This window comes from Ziziphus jujuba, chromosome 4, assembly GCF_031755915.1.
Source record: "Ziziphus jujuba cultivar Dongzao chromosome 4, ASM3175591v1".
Taxonomy (NCBI): Eukaryota; Viridiplantae; Streptophyta; class Magnoliopsida; order Rosales; family Rhamnaceae; genus Ziziphus; species Ziziphus jujuba.
In genome coordinates this window covers 27,397,021-27,419,475 of record NC_083382.1, presented here as the reverse complement: position 1 = coordinate 27,419,475, position 22,455 = coordinate 27,397,021, and the positions used below count along the sequence as shown (strand labels likewise).

Below are 22,455 nucleotides of genomic sequence, written 5' to 3'. Positions count from 1 at the left end.
TGTGTTTTAAAAATAAAATGTTTGGAAACTGTATTGGAAAAATAAAATTAATTATTACTGCTTCCGGTATTTAATTATTTGATGTCTTGGTTTTCGGAGAATATGAATAAAGGGTTTTGTGAAAATGTTTTAAAAGGGGAACCTTTCCAACTGAGAGAATTGTAAGGGTTTTGAGAGAAATTATTATTTCCAAATAATTATTATTTATACTTATTACTGTGATATTATATGGTATAGTAGTAGGGTCGCTCACTGAGATGATTAGCATCTCACACTCTTAAATTCCGTTCCTCTAGGTACCAGGTTGTCGGTGTTCATCCAGAGCGGACTTGATCTTCATCGCTGTTTTACTTCGTGAAGTACCCTGTTCTTCTTTATTGCAGTTGTACTATTTCTTTCACTCTGGTTGTATTTATCTTGCACTGGATTACTGTATTTTTTTATATTGAAGTGCTGAAATTTGTGGAAACAATTTGTAGACTGTGGGAGGAATAAGAGGATGTTGTTAGAAGTGTGTTTTCAGTGCAGGTAATTTGTGGTAAGTAAATCCCTTAGGGGAGGCTCTGCCGGATTTTCCGTTGGAGGGTTCGGTAGGGTTTTCCTGGGATCAGGGCTGTCTAGGGTTCCGGGGAAGGAATTCTGGACGGGTCCTGACAGATGGAGCCTGAAGATCATCGTTGCTCATTAAACGCCTGTACTCCTTCAGGTATTCTTGTGCCATGGCTGCTACTATGTACTTCTCACTTCTGCAATGGATATATTATATATTGCTGCTGCAATGAGTTCTAGGGAATTTCCCCTATTTATAGAGGCACCATACCATAGTTTAGTTGGCTAGTAACATGGAACCATGGAAGTGCTTTTCATTTTCAGTCCAAAAGTTAGACAACTTTTTTTGATGCTTGAATTGACTTTGGATAAGTAAGAATATATAAAATAAAATAACGAAAGAGACAAAGTCAGGTCCCCCCAGTGCACTATTGGGAGATATTTTGCAATGTCCATATGTGATGAATTTTAATAACTAACCTTGTTTTTAGGGAAAAATTTGAGCTAGTGAATTATAACAACTTTTATGAAATTGATAGCTGTCAACTGTCCACCTATCGATTTTAGTTAGTGAGTGTTTTTTTTTTTTTTTTTAATCATTATTATTTTTGGTGGTCTCTAATAGATGAAAAAATAAAGAGCAACAGAGGAAAAACTTTCACTAACCAGGGCTTCCAAGTATATAAAATAGTATAGATGTGATCACAAAAATGGAGGTTCTTAGTCTACACTAACGACTTAATAATAATAACTGTATAGAATCTATAATTTTATATATTTTTTAATACATTTCGATCCAAATAATTAATATTCACTACAGAAAGCAATAAAAAAAAATAATAATAATAAAGTAATAAAATAAAAGCTCTCTCCTTCACACGCTCACCTACCTCTATAACCTTGTATTATTATTTCTCTGTTCTAAAGAAAAATTCCAAAATCCAGAGATAGCCTATATGCAAAGCAGTATATTCCAACTTTCCAAGTAAAAACATTAATCCAAGAGATAACGGTAAAGCTTACAGATGGCAGGTTATCCAACCTGAGGTAATACTGAGGGTCAATTACCATCAGCAAGCACCAAATACTGAGCCAATATAATATGAATATAAAACAATCCACATTTGCAAATAGAGAAAGCAGAAACAATGAAGTTTAAGATTCTTTGCAGTCAGAAAGCATAAAAACTTATATTTGAAAGTCAATCAAAACTGTGAGCCCAACTTCACTAAAGATTTGTACAATGAAATGGATTAGCCGAATCATACATTCATTAACTCACTGTATGCTTAACCTCACTTTACTCTAATTCAGACTTCTTTTTTTTCCTAACTACAACTTGACAAGGAGATGAACGATACTTGAACCCCCAAGAACATTCATTCCTAGTGTTTTCCCCAGTTGACCATGCAAATATTATTATCCATTCTGAAATTCAAGCAATTTTTAAGGGGTAAAGAATCTTAAACAAAATCAGCTAATCATTTCATTTTGGGGATTTATCAGCAAATGGTGGAACCTTTTCGACAGAGGCAGCAGAACCTGTAGATTCTTCAGCTTGAACAAGCTTGCGTAACCTTTCCTGTAGGCCTCGCACTCTGTCCTCGGTCTTGCGGAGCTTTCTCCACCTGTAGGTAGTCCAGAGAGCAAAACCACCATATACAACAATGTAGGAAGCCCACACATAGGGGTAAGTCTCTGCATTCTCTTTGGCTTTTCGATACTGTTCTTCTAACATTACTCTCCACCCAATATCGTGATGACTTGTTGTAATTTTCTGATCTTCTATGTCATTATGTGTTTCTATTCCTATTTTAGATTAACACTCTCTTTCTGCAAGCTGCTGCAACAACATTGAATACAGATAACCTTTTAAATTTCTGAACTCAGTTGAATGAGAAAGTAGGTAGGAATTACTTTTTCCTTAAAAAACTGCAATACCATTTAACTTTTAAAGCTCATTGTTAAGGGATTATACAACCTACAGAGTTACACCTTCAAAACTATAATATGTTCCTATTAATCAAATCCAAACTTACCAAATAACATATAAACCCATAAATATTTCAGAACCACAATCAACATAAACAGAATCAATTTAAATGTCAGCAAAAATTAGGTAAAGAATAATATAGGTTGCCAAACATGAATTAGTTAGCATCTTAGTCATCCTTCAAAATAGAAACTAGACATGATCAAATTTGTAAAATACAACTATTTGTAATTTCATAATGAAAAAGGAGTTAAGCTCCAACAAAGATATGGGTACCCAACTCCCCACTAATTTATATATTGGCATACAAACCACATAAAGAGTAGGGAAGAAACCCATCAAAAGGAGTCGATGAAGATATCCCTTGCCCACTGGCAGAGGCATTAACAAAAAGTTTATGAAAGGTCAAGGTGCTACAGTATGGACACTGTATGATCCTTTTCAGACCATAAATCACAATTGTTTTTTTTTTTTTTTTTTTTTTTGGCAGTTCACTATGTTCTAATTATCATATCTAAAAAATAAATAAATAAACATAAAAGAAATTATAAATAGCAAGGAAATGACATCAGAACATCCATAATTAACAAAAAAAATACAGCTTTCATAATACAAAAATCGGAGCAAAATTATCAAGAAACCAAGTAATTAAAAAAAAAAAAAATTATCTGAAGCCTTAAACCCAAAAGACCCATTGGTTAATAAAATTACCTGAAACCCAAAGGAAGATCAGAGAGTCAGTGGTTAGTCAAAAATGGTGTTCTGCTTAGAAGTGATAGTAAAAGGGAAAAGTTTGGTTGTTGCTTACGGAGCTTAAGAAGAATCGATGGAGCATTGTGCTTTGTAAGAGGCGGCTGAAGAAGGCAAAGCGCAGGGGTTGAAGAAGGGCGTTGTTTGGTGGTTTTTCGCACAGACCATGTGGGTTTGGATATCCGCTTAAACCAAAAGATGGGAATCCGGGTTGTTTTCCAAACACTGTGTTGAGGTCCAAGTCCAACCAGTCTTGGTGGCCCAACACAGAGAAGTCCAATCAGTCCAATATGCCAATTTTAATCTTGATGAAAGTTACTTTCCATGTCTTTGGGCTTCTTTTCTTTTTTTTTTTTTTTCTAAATAAATAATCTAATTTATAAATTATTTAAAATTTTGCTGCATCTGATATCATTCGAATTTGTATTTGTATTTTTATGAGGATGATCAATCACTGCAGCTAACTTGCTTCCTTCTTGATCTTCCTAATTAAAAATTTAAAAAAAGTACTGCTTTTTACACGGCTTAAATTTTTTTTTTTTACACTGCAATTTTATTCAAAATTACAAAAACATCCTTTTATTATTTATTTATTTTTCTTTCTTTTCCTCTTTGGGTCGGTCTCTTCTATTAAAATTCTTTGCCCCTCACCCTGCTATAAACACAGTATGTCGACACTTTTGCTTGGGAAAGTGTTAAATGACCAAATACTAGCACAACTCATAACAATGAAAACCCATCAAAAAAAGCATAGGATTTAAACAGAAACCAAATAAAATATCTCAGGCTTTCTCCAAAACAACAACTCTTTTGGAGATGGAAGCAGTGGTGTCCATGCCTCACACAAAGGGTGTGGGTCTTGTTCCTCCTGTTACCGAAACTATTTGTTCCCAGTTATACCAATTTAAGATCACAAAGAAACGAAACATCTACAAGACAGAGAGAAAGAGAAAGTGCCATTGAAGCAGATACAAATGTAGGAAAAGTAAAGTAGATACTGTAGGTTCGTCGAAAAAAAATACCGGTAGACAGAGAGAAGGATGTTTTTGTAATTTCGTATAAAATGGGAGGTGAAAATAAATTTTAATCTTGCAAAAAGCAGCACTTGAAAAAATAAAAATAAAACAAACAAATCAAAGGGTAATTTAGAAAATAAAAAATTTAAAGACTATTGAAATTTTTTGATAGTGTAAGTAGAACTTCTAATTTAAAAATATTTCGGTTTTTTTGGATTTTTTTTTTTTTTGTGTTTTTTGAATAAAAATAAGTAGCTTTAAATGGCCCAAAACTTTATAAATTAGTGGAATTTTTTTATTTTTTATTTTTAAATCTAACAGTATTCCCGCATTTATAAATTATAAATTAATCCAAAACTATATCAAACAGACAAACGCAATTTTTTTCATTTTATGAATACCATATATATTCACAATATGCCTTATTCATAAAATTATATACATATATAATTAGCTTTTAATTAAAGATATTTGGCAAAATTAATAAGTCAGAATTCCGCATCTCCAATATTATATATATATATATATATATATATTGTATAAGTGAACTATACCCAAGCAAAGCAAGCGACTTTATCCTTTATTTCATAATATCATGATTGAGTACTGTCCTGTAAATACATACCCAATATTATTGTTTTTTTCCTATGCATGTATATAACCTTTATTTATTGGGATCATCGGACAGTTATGTGATGACTGCATACAAGTATTAATAGATGCCACTTGCAACAAAGCCACACGGTAGAAAAAACTTAGATATCTATACAATACATGCCTCAGCCTCCGTTGTAAGGTTTACGTGGTTTGGGTGGGGGGTTTGGGTTCTTCCTGTTTGGTGGGGGGAGCCTGTTGGGTTTGTCCTTCGTAATGACACTTGTCTGCGAACCAAAGCCAATAGGCTCAATTGATCCACCCTGAAATCGAGATATTTGATATCTGTGAAGTCCAGCCGCACCAACCTCACCAACCACAGCCGCACCAACCTCACCAACCACAGCCACCATTGTTGACAGCCACCATTATTGACACCATTGCTGCACCGATCAACAATTGTGGGCTAAGATGTTGAAAAGTGTGGCCTTGTAAGCCTATAAATAGGCTCCTTACCTTTGCATGAAAATCAAGCCAAGAGAGCAATCTCAATCCTCCCAAGTGAGGAGAATTGAGAGAAAACTCCAAGAGAGAGAGTTGTTTAAGTTCCAGAGAGAACTTGAGAGAAGAGTGAGCAATTCCAGAGAGAATTGGAGAGTGCAGAGAGAGGTTCCACGAGAGAATCCTCCATGAGAGAAGTTTTTATTTTTGTATTCTATTTTTAAGAGATTAATAGAATTCTTTTATTTTCTTCTCATATTTCTTCTCTAAAGTGGTCAGAGAACCACAACAAGTGGTATCAGAGCTCCAGGTTGAGAGCTTGGGTTCAAAATTTGAAGAAACAAAGCTACTGTTCTTCAAGTTGGTGTTTCGGAAAGTTGCTCAAATAATTAATTTGACAATTCCAGGTGAAAGTACCCGACGAGAGGAGAACAACGAAGTTCGCCGGAGAGAAAACGGACGTTCCACGCGCCCGCACGCGCCGACTGAAATTTTTCTGCAACTGTTCACGCGCGCACGCGCCGTCTGGAGGTTGAAGACGACCACGTCAGCAGCCACGTCAGCAGCCACGTCAGCGAACCCCTGCCACGTCATCTGCCACGCCAGCCGACACGTCATCTGCCACATGTCGCCACATCATCTGACACGTCAGCTGCCACGTCAGCACCACCTGCCACGTCAGCAATATTTTCTGAAATTACGGAACAGCCCCTGAAGTTTCGGAAATTACGGAACAGCCCCTGAAGTATTGGAAATTACAGAGTGACCCCTGTAGTTTTCTGAAATTACGATGCAGCCCCTGAACTATTGGAAATTACAGATTGACCCCTGTAGTTTCTGTATTTGCAGGTTGACCCAGAAATTTTGTGAAATTACAGTTTTGCCCCAAAATTTCTGGTAATTATATTTTGACCCCGGAAGAGTCAAGTCCACCATTTTCGGCCGTTCCGGACGCAACGGTTAACTCCGTTTTGCCAAATTCAACTCCATTTTTGGTCAAGCCATAATGTCAATGGAAGAATCATCTTCGGGAGCTATGGTTAAGCTCACTGCCACAAATTATATACTTTGGAGACCTCGGATGGAAGATCTCCTCAATTGTAAGGATCTGTTTGATCCTATAGAAGCTGAAGGTGAAAACCCCGATCCCAGCAAAGTAGCAGAATGGAAGAAATTAAACAAGAAAACGATCGGTCAGATCAGGCAATGGATCGACCACAGTGTCTTCCATCATGTAGCGAAGGAAACGGATGCATATGCCCTCTGGACAAAATTGGAGGACATGTACCAGGCCAAGACTGCTCGGAACAAAGCCCTGTTGCTTAAGCGATTGGTACATCTCACATTACAGAGTGGAACTTCTGTAGCCGAGCATACCAGTGAGTTCCAGAGCTTGGTAAATCAACTATCTGCTGTGGATTACCAACTAGGGGATGAGGATCAGGCCCTCCTACTTCTAAGCTCTCTTCCAGACAGTTGGGAGACATTGGTAGTCTCTCTCAGCAATTCGGCCCCGAATGGCAAACTTACTATGGCTATGGTTAAGGATGCCCTATTTAATGAAGAGGCCAGGAGAAAGGACATTGGCATGGATCAGTCACATGCCCTCGTCACAGAGAGAGGAAGACAGCAAAGAGGTGGTCGAGATAGGGGGAGAGGCAGGAGCAAGAGCAGAGGCAGATCTACAGACGGCAGAAAATCATCGTATAAGTGCTATCATTGTGGCCTGGAGGGTCACATGAAGAAGAACTGCAGAAAGTTGTTGAGAGAGCAGAGACTCCAAGGTAATCAGCCGAAGAAGGATGGAGAGACACTAGTCACTTGTACAGGAGAAGTGGCGCTCTGCTCCACCGAAGAAGAGACATGCCTTCATATATCAACCCAAGATGTTGAGTGGATAGTCGATACTGCAGCATCCTACCATGTCACTCCACATAGAGATTTCTTCAAAACGTACAAAGCAGGAGACTTTGGTACGGTAAAGATGGGAAATTCCAGTTTCGCAAAGATTATGGGAACTGGTGATATTCAGATAAAAACGAATATTGGTTGTACAATCACTTTGAAGGATGTCCGTCATGTTCCAGATCTTCGGCTTAATCTACTTTCGGGAGCAGCCTTAGACAAGCAAGGCTATGACAACTACTTCAGCAAAGGCACATGGAAAATGACGAAAGGTGCCATAGTTGTCGCCCGAGGACATATTTGTGGAACGTTGTACAAGACTCATGTGAAGATATGTGCAGACAGCCTCAATATTGCAGAAGGAGAGGCGTCTCAAAATCTGTGGCACCAGAGACTCGGTCACATGAGTGAAAAAGGATTGTCCACTTTGGCAAGGAAGAAGCTTATCACTGTTTGCAAGGATGCTGCGCTAAATCCTTGTAATCACTGCTTGTTTGGTAAGCAACATAGAGTCTCCTTCAGTTTCTCTGCATCGAGAAAATCAGAGTTGCTTAGTCTGGTGCACTCTGATGTTTGTGGTCCCATGGAGGTGGAATCATTAGGTGGCAACAAGTATTTCCTGACCTTCATTGATGATGCTTCACGGAAGGTGTGGGTATATTTCTTGAAGACAAAGGACCAGGTACTGGATTACTTCAAACTGTTTCATACCATGGTAGAGCGTGAAACAGGAAAGAAGCTGAAATGTCTCCGCTCAGATAATGGAGGCGAGTATACTTCCAAGGAGTTCGATGCCTACTGCAGAAGACACGGCATTCGACATGAGAAGATGGTCCCTCGCACCCCACAACATAATGGAATAGCCGAAAGAATGAACCGAACCATTATGGAAAAGGTCAGAAGTATGCTCAGTATGGCTAAGCTGCCAAAGCCATTCTGGGGAGAAGCTGTTCGTGCCGCCTGCTATTTAATCAACAGATCACCGTCAGTACCGTTGAATTTTGAAATTCCGGAGAAAATGTGGTCGGGAAAGATTCCCTCCTACTCTCATTTAAGAGTGTTTGGTTGTATAGCTTATGTACATGTATCCAAGGAAGCTCAGACAGAAGCTCGATGCAAGATCTACTCCATGCATCTTTATAGGATATGGAGACGAAGAATTCGGATACAGGTTATGGGACCCGAAAACCAAGAAGGTTATTAGAAGCAGGGATGTAGTATTCCATGAAAACCAAAAAAATGGAAGACATTGAAAAGCCCAGAATGTCTCCTAATTATAGTTCTAGTGCCGAGAATTTTTGTCCTAATCCAGCACCAGCACAAATAGCCACAAAGGATAATGAGGTGCATGAAGATATACCAGAAGCAGACCAGGAGGAAGAAGGGGATAATGAGCAGGGGGAGACTCAATCCTCTCAAGCAGCTGCAGGGCCATCACAGCGGTCAGATGATGGTACACCTCCTGAAACCAGTGGTTTACAAGTTCGGAGATCTGAGCGAGGCCGAATTCCATCAAAGAGATTTCCAGAATCTGAGTATATTCTGCTTACTGAAGAAGGGGAGCCAGAGAGTTTCCAGGAAGCTGTTTCTCATCAAGAGAAGGAAAAATGGCTGCAAGCAATGCAAGATGAGATGGAATCCTTGCAGAAAAATCATACTTATGAGTTGGTTGAGCTTCCAACAGGAAAGAAGGCACTAAAGAATAAATGGGTGTTCAAGCTCAAGAAAGATGGCAGCGGAAGGGTGGTGAAACACAAAGCCCGATTGGTGGTCAAAGGATTTCTTCAGAAGAAAGGAATTGACTTTGATGAGATTTTTTCACCAGTGGTAAAAATGACTTCAATTCGAGTCATTTTTGGTTTAGTAGCAAGTCTAAACCTAGAGCTTGAGCAGATGGATGTGAAGACAGCATTTCTTCACGGTGATTTACATGAAGAAATCTACATGGAGCAGTCAGAAGGATTTGAGGTTTCAGGGAAAGAAAACCTCGTATGCAAGCTAAAGAAGAGCTTGTATGGCCTCAAGCAAGCACCAAGACAATGGTATAAGAAGTTTGACTCGTTGATGGTGAGTCAAGGCTATAAAAGGACTGCAGCAGACCAGTGTGTTTATATTAAAAAATTTTCAGGTGGAAACTTCATTGCACTTTTGCTATATGTGGACGACATGTTGATCGTTGGACAAGATGCAATGAAGATTAGTCAGCTGAAGAAAGAATTGTCTAAGTCTTTTGATATGAAAGACTTAGGACCAGCTCAACAAATTTTGGGAATGCAAATAATCCGAGACAGGAAAAATAGAAGGTTATGGCTATCTCAAGAGAAGTATGTTGAACGGGTGATAAAGAGATTCAACATGGATAAAGCCAAACCGGTCAGCATTCCACTTGCAAATCATTTCAAGTTGAGTAAGAGATTGTGCCCCTCATCCAAAGAAGAGATAGAGGAGATGGCTTCAGTACCATATTCTTCAGCGGTAGGAAGTCTGATGTATGCAATGATATGTACCAGACCAGACATTGCTCATGCAGTAGGTGTTGTGAGCAGATTTCTTTCAAATCCTGGAAAGAAACACTGGGAAGCAGTCAAATGGATTCTCAGGTATCTTAAAGGTACATCGAAGCTGTGCTTGTGCTACGGGGGAGGTGATCCAATCTTAGAAGGCTATACAGATGCAGATATGGCCGGAGACCCTGATAATAGAAAATCTACATCAGGTTATCTCTACACTTTTGCAGGGGGAGCTGTGTCATGGCAGTCAAGATTGCAGAAGTGTGTTGCTTTATCCACTACTGAAGCAGAGTACATTGCCGCAGCGAAAGCGGGTAAGGAAATGTTGTGGTTAAAGCGTTTTCTCACAGAATTGGGCATCAAGCAAGAAGACTACAAGATACATTGTGATAACCAAAGTGCCATGGATTTGAGCAAAAACTCAATGTATCATTCCCGTACAAAGCACATTGACATCCGCTATCATTGGATACGCGAAGTAATAGATCAACAGTTGCTGAAACTGATAAAGATCCACACAAAAGAGAATCCAGCAGATATGCTAACAAAAGTTGTTGCTCAAGAGAAGCTGAAGCTATGCAGAGACATAGCTGGAATAGATGGCAGATGACCATCAGTTTTAAATGCGGCTGGAGGGGGAGAATTGTGAAGTCCAGCCGCACCAACCTCACCAACCACAGCCGCACCAACCTCACCAACCACAGCCACCATTGTTGACAGCCACCATTGTTGACACCATTGCTGCACCGATCAACAATTGTGGGCTAAGATGTTGAAAAGTGTGGCCTTGTAAGCCTATAAATAGGCTCCTTACCTTTGCATGAAAATCAAGCCAAGAGAGCAATCTCAATCCTCCCAAGTGAGGAGAATTGAGAGAAAACTCCAAGAGAGAGAGTTGTTTAAGTTCCAGAGAGAACTTGAGAGAAGAGTGAGCAATTCCAGAGAGAATTGGAGAGTGCAGAGAGAGGTTCCACGAGAGAATCCTCCATGAGAGAAGTTTTTATTTTTGTATTCTATTTTTAAGAGATTAATAGAATTCTTTTATTTTCTTCTCATATTTCTTCTCTAAAGTGGTCAGAGAACCACAACAATATCAATAGCTATAATGTGTATATATATATATATATATATATACATATTTTATGTATAAAAACACACTGAACCAAATCGTCTCAACTCAAATCATCTTTTTCATTTGCCAATTTAGTATTATTTTCAGACTCCATTAAAAATCAAAGTGTCCTTAAAACTAACAGTTGTCAATTAAAATTTAGAGTTTTTGAGTGTACACTCGTAATATTTGCGTGCAAGAATTCTTGAATTTAGAAAAATCCATTCTATTAAACAATGGATGCTTATGTGATAAGTATTAAAAATTATCACATCATTATTTATATTTTAAGATTTAACTTAGACATTCCTAATAAAAAGTTGGCGCTTTATTTATTTGTGAGTGCAATATATGTTTATGTTATCTATTTGTTTGTTTGGTAATGTTTATGATTTTTTGTTTTTTGTTTTCAATTTTCTTAAAAGTTTTACTGTAGTTGTATAGTTAACTTCTGCTTTAAATGATATGTACACTTCCGACCGAACTACGAGGTTAACCAAAAGGAAAATATTGCCCCAAAAAATGGAAAATAAAAAAGACATATTAAATTGAAAATGATTTCAAAATAATAATAAAATGAGGCTGATTTTGATATTTCGGTGATTTATTTTTGTAATTATAAATGAATATTAAAGTAGTCATTAATCATTCTGCACTTATGCTTCATCTTTCATATAATTTTTTTTATAAAAAAATCCCAAAATAGAAATGTTTATTAGATACATAAGGAGTGTTTAAGTCGTAAAATTATATTATTTGCATAGATATATTCGTATATATATATATATATATATGTGCATGAAGGTGATCTTACCTGTTGAATCGCGGAGGGATCATCGACTCCATTGTAAGTCAAGCCGGGCAGCAGAAGGAATCCACTGAAGCCTGCCATTTTCACACCAATTGAATGAGAGAAGCTAGATCTACAAATTTAGTTGATATGGATATTGAAACAAGGCATTGTCTACGTATATTTATACCCATCTCAGACTCCTTTTTTACTACCTTTATTGATATGTATAGTGATCAATTTTCTATATACTTTTTTTTATTTAGATTCTGCGTTACGAATAAGTAAAATAATTTTTCTTTTTTCTTTTTTCATATTCTGTAGTATACGATTTGACATATGAAAAGAAACCCACCTGTATTTTATTCCAACGAACAGTGTTTTCCTTTGTTCATTATTTCTTTTTCTCAGTTTTGTCAAGATTCGCCATCTTGGGAAATTTACTTGTAGCTTGTGCAATTGGGAATAATTTCTAGTACCTCAAATTCTTTCCATACTTTAAAATTTAAATGCCATCAGGCTATCTTAATCCATGTCATACGGTTACATGTTACAGGAAAAAAAACGTTAACTTCTCCGTCTCTTTATTTTTGGTAACCATAGCATATCCGATCCATTGATCTCTCACAATATTAATATTTTCCATAATTTTTTTTCCTCAATAAGAATATTTTTCATATCTTAGCAAGAAAAAAATTATATAAACATGAAAACCTCCCTAAAAATAAAATAGAAAAAGAAATCAGAACCCAGAATGGCAAAAAATAAAAAATAAAAAATAAAAAATAAAATTTCCAATTGCAGATCTCTCGTCTATGCATATAAAGGAACAATATCATCTTTTAACCCTTTTTTTTCTTCTTCCCCTGGTCTGCTGGCATTTTTTCTATCAGCATCAATCTCTCAGACATATAAACTCAGACGACCACCAGGAAGCATCCAACCCAAAGATTTTTTTTTTTTTTTTTTTTGATGGCACACCCAACCCAAAGATAAACATATATATATATATATATTCTTCAAACCAAAAAAAAAAAAAAAAAATACCCACATTAAATTTGAAAAACTAATTAACAATTTGGAACCCACAGACTATTCTGTGAAACTCAGTTATAAATGTAAGAAATAGTTATTTTATTTGTTGATAAGTTCCAGAACCGGCCATCGAAGACCAAATTTGTAAAACCTTGAGAGCTTGAAAAAAATTTTACAGTGGAGTCAAGAAGGAAGCAGGTAAGAATAAGTGGAATGGCTGAAGAGAGAGAGACGGAGGACTCGAGAAAGACGTATGTTTGGTGACGGAAAGCTAGCATTGCCTTGTAAATACATGACATGTATTATTTTACAAGATGGCATATAATGTATAGCATGAGTTATGACCACTCAATACTCTGGAAATATTAGAAAATTTTCCATGCAATTGATACGGTTTAGTCCGGATTTGAATCCTTTCCTTATTTTTCTTCTATTTTTGTTCATACTTGGTTTTTTAATACAGAAAATATTTAATCATATACGTTTTACTTGAAATTAATTATATTTTACAAAATCATGTTAATAAAATAGATGTACATTATTCATTAAATTGACAATTCACAATTAACATTGAAAAACAAACATAAACAAGTATTGATTAAAAAAAACATAAGCACGAATAGAAAAAAAACAAACAAAAAATTTTAATTCTCCACGTCATTGTACCACTTCGGTATTCTTTTTTGGTAAATAAATACATGCAATATCTTTCACTGAAAGAAAGATAAAGCTTCTTTTTTTATTTATTATTATTATTATTATTTTTTTTTTTGTGAAAAAATACCCTTTACCTGTCCCAGTTGAAGAAAAAAAATTTACCCATCCCCGAAATTTAAAATTTTGCCCACCTACAGATCCGAAAATTTCTCTTAAGGCCTTATACATTTTTGTTAAAAAAAAAAAATAAAAAATAAAAAACCATTTATTTTCCCTCTCTTCTCTCGCAAGATACCCCCGCACCTCACGACTGTTCATGCTTCCTTATCCGTCCATTAGTTAATTAATGAATTAATTTTACTTTTTTAAATTTTCCTTTAAATCCTCATTCGGAGTCTAAGACTCAATGAGTCTTTGAAATACTTTTTGATTAAGATGAATCAGAATGCCTCGACTGCAAGTTAGGACATGTTTGTTATAATATAGTTTCGATTTTTTTTATAAATATATATATATATATATATATTTAAATAATTTTTAATGATATAGCTATGCAAATGTATATGCATGTCTTCTATTAATAATCATTCAATAACCAAAATTATCTTGTAATTTTTCATTATATTAAATTAAAAATGTGCAATACAAACTATATATTATGGTTTCTAATAAAAAATTGAAAAAAAAAAAAATGGGAGTCTGGGTTGCCTCGCCAGTCCGGTGCAGAGGTCCAGGTCAACCGGACTTGCTGGCCCAAAACAAAGAAGTCCAACCAGTCCAATTTGCCAGTTATAATTTTGATGAAAATTAATTTCCAATTTGCCAGTTATTAAATTGTTTTTTGCTATATTATTTTGGAACCATGACAAAAATGGTTTCCCAAGTCGTTGTGCCTAATATTTACAAGCTTTAAGATTAATTTAATTCTACAATAACATCTTAATTCTGCAATTGTCAAATAAAATTTTAGATATCATGTTAGACCAAACATAGAGAATATATTTAGATAGCATGCAAAGAATTTTATGTAATTGATGTGGCACACTGTAAAAGGATAAAAAATCGATTGTGCTCCCTAGAGCATCAGAAATGAGCTCGTAAAAGGACTGGCTTCCCTTCTAAAAAGGCAATTCAATTTATTTCTTCTATTGCCTATTTGGTTACGATCTTAGGCTAGGATTAAGGATTTTTGATTAATTAATTTTTTTTTAAGGAAGTTTGAAGGCACAATTTTTTGATTACGTGTTTTGTTATTTTTACTTGGCGCTTTTAAATTTTATATTGTGTGTGTGAAATAAAAATCAAATTCACATGGTTATATACACTCGAAAAAAAAAAAAATATTCCATTGAGTATCAAATTTAATAATATAATATGTTAAATAAATATATAATATATACAATATACACTCCCAAAAAAAAAAAAAATGATAGTTGATTCAAAAAATGAAAAATCTAATGTCTATCTGATATGAATACAGACTTCACTCGGTCGTTTCGCCAATCGCTGTTGCAGCAATTTCCATCTGCCAAAAAAAAAAAAAAAAAAAAAAATGCTGCTGCAGCAATAACGAAATTAATAATAATAACAGCACGTAAGAAAAAGCATAGAAACACAAAAGGGTGATCACTTTTGTAAATGGTTGTTTAAGCTTTGATTTTCATTAGAATATATATATAATTTGACGTAAGAAGACATACACCACATTGAGGATGGATGGTGGACTCTGCGCTTGACCACAGAGAGAACCCTTTTCAAATATCCGTAGAGACACCAGATACATAGACCGTTCTCCAACATGTCATGACAGGGGGCGCTGATACCCGTGGACAAATATGAAAATGACACCCAGCCATTAAAGACACGTAGACATATAGCCATGTAGGCTTGACAAGTGGCTGTAACAAACATGTGGATAAATTGACACTTGACACGTAGCTGCGTATGCACACGTGAACGTTATGACACGTGGACAAGACACATGGCACTACCTGACATGTGGACTAATAGAAACTGGACACGCAATCAATAAGAACATATCAACAATCTGCCACATCGTTAAGACACATGGCATTGAAATGCATACAGCCATCAGAAACACGTAGACATAACACCACATCAGCTCCACATGTGGATGTAACTGACATGTGGATCAATTGAAACTTGACACCCAGCTGCATATGCGCACATCAAAGTCATAACACGTGGCGATGGCCATGAAGACTAATAGAAATTTGACATGCAACCAACAAGAATATGTCAACAAGCAACCATATTGTTACGACACATGATACTGAATACATATGGACAAATAGCAAAATGACATATAGTCATCAAAGACACGTAGACATAATGCCATATAGGCTCCACACGTGGATATAACTGACATGTGGATCAATTAAAATTTGACACCTAATTGCAAATGCACACATCAACGTCATGACACATGGTCAAGACACATGGTACCACTTGACGTGTGGTCGAATAGAAACATGACACGTGGATCTTTTAAACACAGAGACTATACTCCACATTATCATGATAGGTGGCAGTGATGGCCATGTGGACTAATAGAAACTGGACACGTAAACAATAAGAACACGTTAATAAATAGCCACATCGTTACGACACATGGCATTGAATACACTTGGACAAATAGCAAAATGACACGTAGCAATTGGAGACACGTAGACATAATGCCAAGAAAGCTCGACAAGTGGCTGAAATTGAGATGTGGATTAACAGAAACTTGAAACCTAGCCGCAAGTGCATACGTCAACGTCATAACACATGGGCAAGATACACGGCACTACCTGACATGTGGATTAATTGAAACAGGACACACGGATCTCTTGAACATGTGGACCAAACTCCAAGCTGTCAAGACAAGTGGCAATGGTGGCCATGTGTACTAGTAGAAATTTGACATGTAACCAATAAGAACACGTCAACAATCAACCGCATCGTTACATCGTTAGGACACATGCATTGAATACACATGGACAAATAGCAAAATGACAGCAGCCATCGAAGACACATAGACATAATGCCATGTAGGCTTAACATGTGGCTACAACTGACATGTGGATCAATAGAAACTTGACACCTAGCTGCAAATGCACACGTCAACGTCATGACACGCGGTCAAGACACATGGCACTACCTGACATGTGGATCAATTGAAACATGACACATGGATCTCTTGAACACATAGACCATACTCCATGCTGTCAAGATAGGTGGCAGTGATGGACTATGGACTAGTAGAAATTCTACACGCCATCAATAAAAACATGTCAACAATCAGCCACATCATTACGACATATGGCATTGAATACACATGGACAAATAGCAAAATGACACGCAAGCATCGGAGACACATAGACATAATGCCATGGAGACTTGACACATGGTTGCAATTGACATGTGGATCAATAGAAACTTGACAACTAGTTGCATATCTACACGTCAACGCATGACACGTGGTCATGACACATGGCCTACCTGACATGTGGCTGAATAGAAACATCATGCTGTCACAACAAGTGGCAATGATGACCATGTGGACTAAAAAAAACTAGACATGCAACCAATAAGAACACGTCAACAATCAGCCACATCATTATAACACATGGTGCTACATACACGAGGACAAGTAGGAAAATGACAGGCACCCATCAAAGCCACATAGACATACGACCACCTAGGCTTGACACATGGCCGCAACTAACATGTGGATTAATTGAAACTTGACACCTAGTGCACACGTCAACTTCATGACACGTGGTTGTGGCACATGGCACTACATGACATGTGGCCAAATAGAAACATGACATGCAGATCTATGGGGCACGTAGATCAAGCTCCATACTATCATGATAGGTGATAGTGATGACCATGTGGACTAATAGAAACTGGACACAATAGAAAAGAACACATTAACAATCAACCATGCATTACTTACATGGCTTAATAAAACAAGAAACATGGCAATATAAGCACATAACATGGTTGATCGTGTACACTAGACCATGTTTGGATGTGGTACATGCATATGGATCCAAGAGTGATTGGGCCACACTCCCTGACCCTTGTTTGGGCGTCTTGTGCCATGATTGGTCCTAAACCTAGTCCTAAACCTTGTAAACTGAAGTATTTTGGGGAGGAATTTGGCCCATTACCCATGTTGAAATCGCCTTGAGGATATATACCCATCAATTCGTGAAATTTTTTGTTTTTTCCTTTAATATCGATTATACCCTTAAAAAACTTTCAAAAGAACGTACATGTCCTTTTATTTTACTTTTTCATTTGTCCAATTTCCATAAAAACACTATGCCACCGTATTTTTTTTTAACATTTCAATTCAAAAAAACAAAAACCTACCTTTTGATCCAGCATTCATCATTACTTCGTGATTCAATACAAACAAAACCCGGTCTTGGCTTTCAATCTTCTCCCTCAAAAAGCATCCTGAGATAAGGTTTTTTTTGTTTGTTGTGTGTATGTATATATATTGCAAAGTTGATATTTACATAAAATATTTTGAATTTTTGGTATACATGACATTTTTTAAGTACTTTGTATTATATTTAGGACTTTAAATTGTTTGATTTGGATTTAAAACTGGTTGAAAATTGAAATTTTTTTAAATTTATGTTAGATTAAAATTTTCTATGCAAGTTGTTATAAACTAGATTTTATGATAATTTGATATTGGATAGAAATAAAAAATGAAGAGACAAAAAAATGGAATCAATTTAGACTGAAAAGGTGGCCGAAAGTGGAAGTTACAGCCAGGTCGACATTCGGATGTAAGACCTAGTTTGCTAGGTTTAGGTCGAGCCAACTGAAGGTTGAAGGAGAACTATACGACGTGTCGCCTGGCTGGTCCAGACGACATGTCGTTCATGGCGTCCAGCCAAGTGACACATCGTTAGTCCTGAACGACATGTCTGGATATTTTTTTCATATCCTTTTATAAGATTTATATATGTGATAAAGGACTTGTTTGGATGAACATACATAAATCAATGTATGAACATACATAAATCAATGTGTTTGATCAATTTTTATGTTATTCGAGTCATTCATACATAGTTATATAATACTTTAAATGTAGATGAAAATGAAGAGCATTAAAAATTTAAATTTCTATGTTTATTTTTGTATTGGTTTGAATTATATATATTTTTTATTCGTAAGTTAGCGTTGTGGTTATTTATATATTTATACATAGTTGACAATGTGTTTAAATGTAGCTAAAAAGTTATTAGTGTTATCAATTTACATTTATAGGCTGTATGTATCAAAGAAGAACCTGTGATCTCAATCGAAAAAGGAAAATAAGAAGATACAAACCAAGAGACACGGTGGAAGTACATCAGCACGTGACTCGAAGCGTCGATGAACTTTTAGGCAGCAATCCAAATCTGAAAAGGAAAACACCAAGCTTTCACGCCATTTTCCAGTCTCCTTTCTCCCATCTAAGATGGTAAGTTTTATATTCTTTTACATAACTTAGTATGTTAAATATGTAATTTGGTTTAAGTCCTAGCTTATTCTTGTTTTATTATAAAGATGAAAAATTATGAGATTTTGATATACATTTTTGAATTTCGTGAGATTTATATAAGTTTTATTAAAAAGACGTCTTTAACTATTTATTCATGAATGTGGATACACAAGATAAACATCACCTGATGGTCATCGGGATATTTTTAGTTCATTGTAGCTAGACTACCAATGGCTTCATCGGTAATACCACTAGTGCAAAAATGTTAACAAATATATCTTAAGATTGGTTTAGACATATTATTATCAAGTTGGGGTGAGAAAATAATTTATGAGTAAATGATTGATTTCCATTTCATTTATGTAAGTTATTTTGCGTGCCAGTAAAGCTCCAATTTGGAAGGAACGGATTCTCAAGGATACAGAAATATTTAAAATTAATGTGCATTCTTTTAGGAACTCAATGGAAACCAATATAATAATTAAAAATATACTCACAGCTAATAAACTAAATAAGTATAGACAAACATGTTTTAAACCCTTAGTTGAAGTGAAGAATCTTAGGTTCTTTGGTCACGTAGTTCATAATCTATTATGCAGACAAATTACGTCCAACGATCCTAATGTACTTGAGTTTAACTTTGATGGATCTAAAATTTGGTTTATGAAATGGAAATTTACACTTATTACTGGCTTAAAGTTTTGTCAGTACTCCTCTGAGTTTGATATGCAAAATATTAAATTAACGGAGCTGCATAAGAGGTTGCTCGAAAATAAATCTAACTTGAAATCACCCGAGTTGAAATCAATATTCAAGAGTACACATTTTAGGGATGATTGAGATACAATAAAGATTATCTTACTATATTTCCTAGTTCATGATGTGATTGAAATAGATCCGATAATTCAAATTAATAGAAAATTTGTTGAATTGATTAATAATATCAAACTTTTTAATTTCTACCGTTGGTAGTATTCTAATCTACAAAGAAACGATAGAGTCATTGTACAATGCATTCCATCATAGAGAAGATGAAGTAAAAAATAAATCATGCTTGTACGATCTGAAAAGTTTTCTGTTGACATTTCAAGTACATTTTAACATCAAATATAAATTTAGGATTTAATTAAAAATTATATTTGAAAACCTATATTTATATTTGTAAATGTAGGGTTTTGAAGTCGTTCCTAATTTTGGTAAAGATTTTGACAAGAAGCAAAAAACTAGTTATTATAGGATCATTGAATGACATTTAACAAGTCCACCGAACCATAGAGCTATGGATTCTTGATTCACCTCAAGTAGCAATTGAAGGCAAACTTATTTCAACTACATGTTTTACCAAACTTATGTTACACCTTCAGAATCCACAATTTTATGGTACAATAGACTTCTTAAATGTCATCCAACGATCCTAGGACAACTAATTTCTTGCTACTCACCAAAATGTTTACCAAAATTTGAAATAGTTTCAAAATCCACACCTACAAAATATAAAATATAAGTTATCAAATATAATTTTTAATTAAACCCTAAATTTATATTTAGTGTTAAAAACCCTAAATTTATATTTAGTGTTAAAAACCCTAAATTTATATTTAGTGTTAAAAAACACTTGAAACGTCAACAAAAAACCTTTTAGATTGTGTTAGTATGATTTATTTTTTATTTCATCTCATCAGTGATAGAATGCATTGTGCAACAACTCTATCATCTCCTTGTAGCTTAAAATATCCCAAAAATAAAAATTAAAAAATTCAACATCATCTACCAATTCAACAAACTTTCTATTAATTTAAACCTTTAGATCTATTGTAAACACACCATAAACTAGGTAATATAGTAAAGCAATCTTTACTGCATCCCAATCATCTCCAAAATATGTACTCTTAGGTGTTTGTTCCAACTCGAATGGTTGCAAATCAGACTTATCTTCGAACAACCTCTCACACAGCTTCGTTAATTTAAGATTTCGCATATCAAACTCAAAGGATATCGACAAAACTTTAAACCGGTAATAAGTACAAATTCGCATTTCCTAAACTGAATTCCAAATCCACCGGTTAAACTTAACTATATTAGAATCGTTGGACACAACTTATTTACATAATAGATTATGAACTACGTGATTAGAAAACCTAAGGTTCTTCACTGCAATCAAAGATCTAAAACATATCTATCTGTACTTATTCAGTTGATCAATTGTGAGTGCACTTTTAATTACTACATTTACTTCCATTGGATTTCCAAAAGAATACACCTTATCTTTAAATATTTCCACATCCTCGAAAATTCATGCCTTCCAAATTGGAACTTCACTGGCTTGGAAAATAATTTACATAAATAGAATGAAAATCAATCATTTCTTCATACACTATTTTCTCACCTCAACTTAATAATAATATGTTAAAACCAAATTTAAAACATATTTGTTAACATTTTTGCACTAGTAGCATTACCGATGAAATCATCGGTAATCAAACTACAATGAACTAAGAAAAATCCCAATGGTCTATCGACAATTATCAATGGCCATCGAGCGTGTTTATCTTGTGTATCCACATTCATGAATAAATAGTTAAAAATATATTTTCAATAAAACTGATATAAATCTCACGAAATTCAAAAACGTATATCAAAATCTCATAATTTTTCATATTTATAATAAATATAGTAAAACAAAAATGAACTAAAACTTAAATCAAATCACACATTTAATGCACCGAGCTATGTAAAAGAATATAAAACTTAAGGAAAAGAAGATTAGAACATGACCTAAAAGTTTGATGTTTTCCTTCTCAGATTTAGATTGCTACCTGGAAGTTCGGCGACGCTTTGAGTTACATGCTAATGTGCTTCCACTGTGTCTCTTGGTTTGCAGCTTCTTACCTGCCTTCTTTGATTGAGATCGCAGATTCTTTTTTGGTGTCATTCTAACTTACAGCCTATAAATGTAAATTGCAAACACCAATAACTTTTTATCCTTTAAACACATTGCCAACTATGTATCTATATATAAATAACCACAACCCTAATTTACGAATAAAAAATATATATAATTCAAACCAATACAAAAATAAACATATAAATTTAAATTCATAACGCAGCTCATTTTCATCCACATTTACAATATTATATAACTATTTATGAACAACTTAAATAACATAAAAATTTATCAAACATATTTATTTATGTATATTCATCCAAACAAGTCCACCTTTTTTATCACATATATAAATTTTATAAAAGGAATGAAAAATTTTCAAAACAATGCATATCAATGTACCATATTCATTAAAAGAGATCCCAATTGATCCCAAAGAAAAAAAATTATATCAATTTTGATTTTAATGCTTTTCTAAACTAAAAGTTTGGTAATAACAAATAATAATTATAATTTTTTAAATAACTATAATGTAACATCCCACATCGGTTGGAGAGGGGCACGAAGCGGTCTTTATAAGGCTGTGGATACCTCTCCCTTCAAGACGCGTTTTGACAAAACCTTGAGGCCAGGGGGGAGAGAGGG

The 22,455-nt window shown here is 35.1% G+C and overlaps 1 protein-coding gene across 4 annotated transcripts; it reads right to left on the bottom strand.

Annotated features, from left to right (window-relative positions):
* Positions 1-1,518: 1,518 nt before the first annotated feature.
* LOC107416463 (uncharacterized) lies at positions 1,519-3,497 on the bottom strand. 4 transcript variants are annotated; one of them, XM_025073128.3, is made up of 2 exons: positions 3,351-3,497; positions 1,519-2,392 (listed from the first exon to the last, which is right to left on the bottom strand). In XM_025073128.3, exon 2 carries the CDS (start codon positions 2,285-2,287, stop codon positions 2,036-2,038), a length of 252 nt encoding a protein of 83 aa, XP_024928896.3. In that variant the 5' UTR covers positions 2,288-2,392; positions 3,351-3,497; the 3' UTR covers positions 1,519-2,035. The 4 variants fall into 4 exon arrangements, with proteins under 4 accessions (XP_024928896.3, XP_024928897.3, XP_024928894.3 ...); XM_025073129.3 differs by having other exon boundaries at positions 1,519-2,389; positions 3,351-3,494; XM_025073126.3 differs by having other exon boundaries at positions 3,254-3,482.
* Between the last annotated feature and the right edge of the window lie 18,958 nt (positions 3,498-22,455).

What these genes read in the sequence shown, in the direction of transcription:
- LOC107416463 (XM_025073128.3), bottom strand. Translation starts at nt 2,287, where the DNA reads ATGTTAGAAGAACAGTATCGAAAAGCCAAAGAGAATGCAGAGACTTAC.